General features: G+C 34.4%; 1 protein-coding gene across 1 annotated transcript; it reads left to right on the top strand.

Annotated features, from left to right (window-relative positions):
• The first annotated feature begins 838 nt into the window (after positions 1-838).
• Positions 839-7,048, top strand: LOC109043297 (queuosine 5'-phosphate N-glycosylase/hydrolase). The gene is made up of 7 exons (XM_019060459.2): positions 839-1,210; positions 1,690-1,914; positions 2,599-2,761; positions 3,851-3,964; positions 4,533-4,647; positions 5,679-5,749; positions 6,438-7,048. Exons 1-7 carry the CDS (start codon positions 1,115-1,117, stop codon positions 6,656-6,658), a joined length of 1,005 nt encoding a protein of 334 aa, XP_018916004.2. The 5' UTR covers positions 839-1,114; the 3' UTR covers positions 6,659-7,048.
• The last annotated feature ends 929 nt before the right edge of the window (positions 7,049-7,977 follow it).

The following is a 7,977-nucleotide window of genomic DNA, read 5'->3' as shown; positions in this document are numbered from 1 at the left end:
ACATGCTCAATTCGGAGCCTTATTAGGGAATCAAATACTTTTGATGCGATTTGCACCAATTTTTATAATTTAAAAAGAAAAATAAACTTTACCCCTCAGGCAGGATTCAATTGGTCAATAAAAAGCCGTGAAAATGCTTAATCAGTTGGAAAAGGTCAGACTCTAAGATGCCAAAAGACATCCTCGGTTCCCATCATAAATTATTCCAGAAAAAATACATATTGCCCCCTATGTCTCCCCTAAACATATGGCCCCTAAAAAAACCAATGCAGGCCAAAGTAGCCCCTAAATTTCTCTGTATGATTCGAACACTGCTAGAAATCTAGTTTTTTTTTTAGCCCGAAATTCTTGTTGCTCTATAAAATTCTGTCATACTTGGGCGCCAGAAATTTATAGAGTGTATATAGAGCTAGTTATACTCTCACTTCCTCTCCCCCCATAAAATATTTAATCAAGGAGGTATACAATTTCAAAATCTATATTGGTTTTGACTAACTTTTGACTTACTTTCAAAGCATCAGAGGAATGTGACCTAACGCCGTTGTGATACTGATGCCAAATTTGACAGTGCAGGCGCAATCCCCATTAGGTATGGCCAAAGAAAAAAGAAGAGTAAAAAAATGGGGGAAAAGAGAGAAATGAAACCCTTTCTTTGTGCCTGTGACTCGATTTTTCATAATAGTTTCGTCAAACTGGCATTGTGCAACTGCATCTAATATGCACGTTTTGCTGAATTCAAAACTCCTTCTATTTCACGATCTGCAACCTGTTCAACAATAACATGAAAATCTGACATAAAGTAAACATAACCTCAATTTATTCTTGTAGCATGTGTCAATATTGCAGTCGATCTTATTGTTAATGAGTAATGAGAAGTAATGAGAGTATGTAACGTAATCTGTAACGATACTATCAGTCGCTTATCATATTTGCTGCTCTTGAGTTGACAATCTCGATTCAAGAGAATTACTCTCTTAAGTCTTGATAAGGCTGAGTGTTGTGATCAACGAGTTGTGATATTGGTTGTGCTGTGGTCTCTAATTTTCGTTTCTCGGGATATCATCTTCAGTTACCTACATTTTAGGAAGCAAAAGGTTTGACAGTTGTAAATAATATGGCTGTTTCAGTCAGAGAATCTTGCGAATTTATCGCAAACTCTGCAAAGGATGTTAAGATAAACAGCTCCAAAGTTGATTCAGTTGCAGACCTGGTAAGATTTGTTTTTTCAGATTCTTTACCATAACAGTGATATGTTTTCAAGCTCTAGGAATGAGGAAAGTCGATTAAGAGCTGCACATTTACTAAATTATGAAATCATTGTTTAATAGCACCTTGGAACTAAAATGTGTGCTAAGTATGGGCTCCGTCTCGGGGAACACTGATGCCTCAGCAACCTGTTGCTTAAGCATTTAATTTTAATATACTATAATCAGACGAAAGACGCATCTAATGCTATTAGGAGTGAAGTGAATACAAAATTTCATTTAAAGGGCATTCTACAGGATTTTAATGTAGTCATGTCCGTTGTCTACTTAATTTGAACCAACAAAATGTATATGAGCCTAAGTACTTACAATATTCTCTATTTATACAATCGTATTCTTTTGAGCGCAGTGTGCTTTTGAACTTGAAATCATGACTCAAGGTCTCCATGTAAACTAACATTCTCAAATTTTATTTTCCTCTTAGATACTGGAAGCCCACAAGCAGGGGAAAATATCCCTGAGCAACTTTTCTGAATGCGAAGTTCACCCAAAGAGCAACGATTCCCTGGGCATTGATTGGATCTTCACCGTGGATACTTTGAACTTTTGCTTTTGGAATCCAAGAGCAGCTCACTGGGAAGTAACATGGAATAAAAAGAAGTACTCAGGCTACTATGCCCTCTGTGCTGCAATATGGAGGAGTATTGAAGTAATCAACTGAATTGCATTCACGGGTACCTGCAACTAGATTTTGCAAAAATAAAATGAAATAAAATTTAGGTTCATCTATAAATCAGGAGCTTTAAAAGCTACCCATTATTAACAACATTTACAAGTATCCCTAAAGGATGTCTCACACGGGAAAAAGGACTTATTGCTGAGTCCTAACTCTTTAGATCAAATGGAGCTAGCTAATATGGCAGTAGTGCTGAGCCCTACAACTCTAGGGTCCAGACTGTAGGTCTCAGCAGTATTACCGTATCAGCTGACTCCATTTGATCTAAACAGTTAGGGCTCAGCACTAAGCCATTCTTTCGTGCAAGATAAATGCCACATAATTTAAGGGGCAATTTTAGAGATCTAACCAATACTTTTCTGTCCCCAGAACAATGGGTCTGAAATTCAAACCTCTCCTAAGCCACAGCGGCATAGAATCGCAAAAAAATAAAGGAGGAAGGAACGGACTTCCTTGATTACAGAGTTAGGTAGAGTGACCGATGAATTTTTTTGAAAGTAGTAAATGGTAACTAGTCCTGGGACACGCACCTCTACAACAGATTGTCATCATTGAAGAAATTAGAGTCGCTAATTCAAACTCAATTCTCAATTTTATCACTACTACCCACTGCAGTTTTTTGTGTCCTAATTTTAACTATTTATGTGTTCTTTTCAGGAAGGTGTTGATTTGAGAGACCCCAAAGTTTACTCAAAACTCAGCCTCAGTCAGTTGAAACACATTTTCAGATGTGATGAGGGTTCCGGAGAGCTACTGCTAGTAGAAGAAAGACTAGAATGTTTGCATGAAGTTGGGAAAATATTATTGGACAAATATGAAGGTAAATATGAGCTTCATCTTTAACAGTAGAGGATGTCAAATTTCCAATTATAAAATAATTGCATTGAAAGTTTTGAAAATAGTGCACTTTCACATCCTTAAGAGAAAGAAGATTTTGCTTATTAGTTCATTATGTCACAAATCTTCTTCCAAATATGATTTGAGAAATTTAAATTTGATGCAATATTTACTGAGCTTCAGTTAATTTAGAAAAAAGCAATTTTCACAGTTTTTATGGAGAATTTTTTCTATGCATAAAACAAAGTCCCAAGATACAGCAATGGAGGTGAAATGATGGAAATGTACCAAAACTCAGGCAATGCTTAGAGCCTTTTAAAAAAATTAAGTGAGAAACAAAACCTGCCTTAAGTGACTTTAAAAAAAAGAACAAATTAGGCATAAAATCAGTCCGCTGAAATAAAAATAAAATAAAGTTTTTGTCTCGTAAATGACAAATAAAAATCGAGAAAGTGGTCATCTCGCAGCAATGAACTTTAGTCATAGCAAGAAGGCTGGAAAGAACGGCAGAATCTTATTTACTGTTTTTATTTGACCAGCCTACCTTAGTTTTTAATTTATAACTTACCAAAAAATTGTGCAAGAAGTCTGGATCTCTGCAGAACATTCTCGAGGGTTTGAAAGGTGAAAAGAAAGACTTGCCTGTATAAACAGGGAATATTCATATCTGCCTCTGTTACAAATATGGTTTAATAATCTATTTTTTTTCTTTTTTTCTTCTTCTTCTTATATTTTTATGCCTCTGGTCTCCCGAGTAGAAATATTTTGCAATAAGGTGATAATGTTTTTAAGCATCAAGCCTACAGCTTCCACAAACCGGTTCTATATTTTGACCATGTGGTGTCTAAGTATTCGTTCTTGTTTCCAAACAAGGACTGAAGATCCAGGATTTGTGGTGTCTTGAAAAAACCTTAAATATTTGTAAATTTTTCTAGTCCTTGATATTACCAATTAGAATTCCTTGATTTTGGTTTTGGATAGTTGTCATAAACTCTCAGATCTTACATCATTCATTCATTTGTAAGTTTAATATCATTGTCATTAACATAATATCCATTCATATCTCCAACAGGTACTTTCAAAAGCTGTGTACAAAAATCTCAAAATAGTGCACAAAAGTTATTAGATCTAGTAGTTTCCGAGTTCCGATGCTATCAAGATGAAGCCGTTTTTAAAGGACGCAAAGGTAATCATTTTTTTAAGGCTACATTGATGATGAAACTGCAAATTCGTATTTTTTTCAAGGTTTTTCAAAATCTCTGCTCCCCTTTTAAGTTGAAAGAAGAGAACAGACCAACACTGTTGCTTGAAATTTTTGCAGAATGTTCTTCACACAGAAGGGAAAAATCGGAGAAGTTTTCAAGAAATGACGTTGTGTTGTTTTCTCATTTTAATAATCAAGGATGACAGGGAGTCTACAACTTCACAAACTGTGATGCGCATTCCTGCAGTGTCCTCGTCTATTTTGAAATCTGTGTCTTCTTAGCCAGCCTCATATATTTTATATGTCATAGTCAAAAGATTTTTAGCTCCCTTGCATTCTTTCATTGAGTAGGACTGTTTAGAAGACTTTTTGAAAGGAGCATAAGTGCAAATAGAACTCTAATACTTACTTATATTTTGTATTATCTCTCCAGTTCTACCCGTTATTTTTTGAATTCCCACATTCTAGACCTAATATTTTCAGCGTAATAAAAAATTGACTCATAGTTCTAATTAGTTATTTTATTAAAATAATATCCTTTTTTCTACAGTTTCTTTTTACAAACGAGCGCAGATCTTGGTCGCAGATATTTGGCTGTGGTGTAAAGATGAAGGTATGGGCCACTTTCCGGACATAGACTCCATAACTATGTTTGCAGATTACAGGTACCTATTTTTCATCTCTATTTTCACTTTAGTTATCATAACTGCAGGCACTAAAACTTGTCTTCATAGTTCAATTATTATTTTTTTATCATGTAAAGAAAGGAAAAAAAGAGGTTGAGACTACAACACAGGTGATAAGCAGTGTACAGAAGTAGAATTTTCCTATTTGCATTTTGTTAAAAACTTTTCCATCTGTTTGAGTGAAATATTAGTACTAACAGAAAGCAAAAGTGCTCTGTTTGTTGAAATTGGATCACAAGATGGTGTTTATAGTAACGTTCTCATGGTAATAGCTTGAGCGTAGTTTTGAGAATGTTGTTTTATTCGGTGATTGTGTTTAACACTGATATTCTTGTAGCAGACTTTCTTTTATTCTTGTTAATGACATTGCACCATTTTTTAGATTACCTTGGTTGTTCAAATTTTGTGTTTCTTTATCATACAAAATTAGACAAGGGTGAAATAGAAGTATGAGCTCAGGGGGTAACATTGCTCATTTTTCTTTTCCTAGTTTTTACTAAGCCTGATAATCAAAAGTTTTCCAATCTTTGTGACGGCCACCTCTAGCTCATTACAGATTTGGCCGGTTAGAGACATGCCGAAGAAAAAGAGGTATGAAACCAACCACAGGTTAATTTTGTATTTGTCCTGTCTTGTGGAATAGAAAAGCGCAAAATTTTAACCAGTGGTCGACTGGTCACTTTACAGAATGTCTCAAAAATTCTAATGTAAACAGCGCATTCTGGTTTAACATTTACTATTGTTTATTTCATTCTGGTCAATTACTCACCATTTTTTTCTCCTTTTCTTTAGAAAAATTTCAACTCCATATAGACCTAAACAGTGCTTATTTATTTCTGTTATTTTTTTAACACCCCTTTGGTGCTCTAAATTCTTTCATCTCGATTGTCATCTTGATATTATGTGTTCTGTTTCAAGATGTGTGATTTAGGGTACTACACCACATTTATAGTAAAAATTCAGCTAATTGATTACGTTGAATTCACAGTATTCATCTTTCTTATTTCTAGAGTTCCACAAGTTCTGGTCCATTTTGGAGTCTTGGAATATTCACCTGAGCTTTATGAGACTCTGAAGAAAAGTAAGTAATAGAAGTGATACTTATTTAATGTTGTGCACATTCTATATGTTATTTATTTTTACTCTCCTATGCTGCCAGATTTTTTCCTCCTCTTTTTTAAGTGAGATAGCTGCCTGAATGCTCTGAAAACTAAAAGATTTTAGCTTCTAGTTTTCTCCAAATCATCTAAAATTTACTATTTTTGAGCCTAACAAATGTATCTTATCAGTCTCAGTGTGACTGTAACATTCAATAGCATCTAAGTCCCCTGCTAAGAGTGTCAAATTTGACCCTATTTTGGAAAAAAAAAAACCAGTAAAAGCTGTTCATTTGAAAACTGTAAATTGAAAAATTCACATTTCCTCCTACTTTAACTTTTTGATAGAACATGTTTTGGTGGCTGCCAAGGCTACCATTATCAAACTTAGGTCACTTAAAATAAGGACTTAAGATCATCTTATATGAAGGACTGGGCTCAATGATGGAGTGTTGAGAATTTTAAAATCCCTCAAACACAACTTCAATTGAACAATTCGGCTAAATATTCGCTAGAGTGATAATTGCCCAAAAAAATGAACATTATCAGATACATTCAAGTGAATGTTGAAACTTCAGCCATTTTGCATTCTCCACTGTTTTTAGTTCACTCTTTGATAAATATGAAATCCTTTAAATATTTTATTTCCATTTTCTTCTCTTTCCTTTGCAGATACGATTCTGAAGAGTAAATGTGATATCGAAATTGAAATCAGAGGTTGCTCCATTGAGGCAGTTGAACAGATCTCAAGAGCAGTGAGATCAAAAGTAGGTGGAAGCACGATTAAGTTAAACTCTATTTTAATTGATAATTTCCTTTGGGATTATCGCCGTGCTCATGCAAAAGAGCTTGAGTATATTCCTTATCACAAAGTTATTTCAATATTTTATTGATACTCTCAACTCTCAACAAGTTTTCTGGTACCCAGAGGTTACGCAGAAACATTTCAGAATGAACACAGTAAGCCAATAGCAGTATTTACTCTGAAAATAATTATTTACACACAGTATTCACTTGATATGGATCTTAAAAACAGTATTTTCTCCGTGCAACAATTACTTTTGCCAGACTAAAGATTTGTGCTTAGTAAAGAAATTATTTATTCATACATGGTATTTTTAAAAAATGCACAAAATTGCTAAAAATAGAGAAAGCTCCCAGTATTTTTCATTTTTATTTGTTAGAAGCCTTTTACTCTAATCATTGTCTTGTCATAATCAATTTAAAACGGCTTAAATAAAAGCATGAAGCAAAAAACACGAAATAAACTGTAAAGTTATGAATCCTTTATTTTTAATAATTCATCCTTTTTTCCTTGGTTTTACAATCATATAGGTGCATACATACTTATTTGATTTCACACTTAAAGTAATCTCTCTCCCGTGGGCCTTGCAAAACAATAAATCTCAAAATTTTGGGACATGAATCACTTTTAAATGGCATTTTCTTGCATTACGAAGAAACATAAATGAAGCAAGCTGATATTCACCATAACAAAGCAACTGCTGTTTTTGTCAAGAGAACGTTGCATTTAATGTACTTTATTTTTTTTACGGAGCAGTCTGCCTAACAATAATATGCTGCCTGCACTAATAGCCCAGGTTTATTTTCTGGTGGTGATGGGTTCTTTAAAGGCAGCAGGGTGGGAGAGGAATGTAAACATCCTATAGCAGTACCTTTGTTATGTGTGTTTGTTTTGTGTTATGATTCAATCGTCGATCATTCATAGCATGCACAACTGCCAGTGCCACATATGAGTGGAAGATTGAAAGAACCAAACCCACCTCATTGAAGGCATGACCACACTTCACTCTCACTCAGCAGCGTTGGTCTTGTAGTTTTGATGCAACCCATACCTACTCGGCATATCTGACTGCCATCAAGAATGTGAGAAAACGACACTGAAAAAAAACAAGGTTCACAGTCCAACAAGCCCCTTTATACCTTTCTTTAGGACAGAGGCCCGGCTCAGAAATAAGTGTGAGAGAGCCATTAATTGAAAAATCAATAATACCCTTTAAAAAGATAACTCCGAATTAAATATATTAATGTGATACCATAGTCTACGTTCAGTATATCAGGAATGTCCTTAAGTTGCCCGACTAACTGAAAACTCATAAATATGTAGGTTATACTTTAATTTAATAAAAAATAAAGAATATCAGTCAACTTGAAGCTCTCACATTGTAGCATTATACGATAATAATACAGG

This window comes from Bemisia tabaci, chromosome 6 (genome assembly GCF_918797505.1).
Source record: "Bemisia tabaci chromosome 6, PGI_BMITA_v3".
NCBI classification, from domain to species: domain Eukaryota; kingdom Metazoa; phylum Arthropoda; class Insecta; order Hemiptera; family Aleyrodidae; genus Bemisia; species Bemisia tabaci.
The sequence above is the reverse complement of the archived record's forward strand: the minus strand, read 5'-3'. Positions and strand labels throughout refer to the sequence as shown.

Bases quoted from the DNA above. Each gene is read 5' to 3' on its own strand.
- LOC109043297 (XM_019060459.2), top strand. From the start codon at position 1,115: ATGGCTGTTTCAGTCAGAGAATCTTGCGAATTTATCGCAAACTCTGCA. The intron at 1,915-2,598 runs GTAATCAACTGA...TGTTCTTTTCAG, and splicing joins CAATATGGAGGAGTATTGAA to GAAGGTGTTGATTTGAGAGA. The intron at 5,750-6,437 runs GTAAGTAATAGA...TTTCCTTTGCAG, and splicing joins TTATGAGACTCTGAAGAAAA to ATACGATTCTGAAGAGTAAA.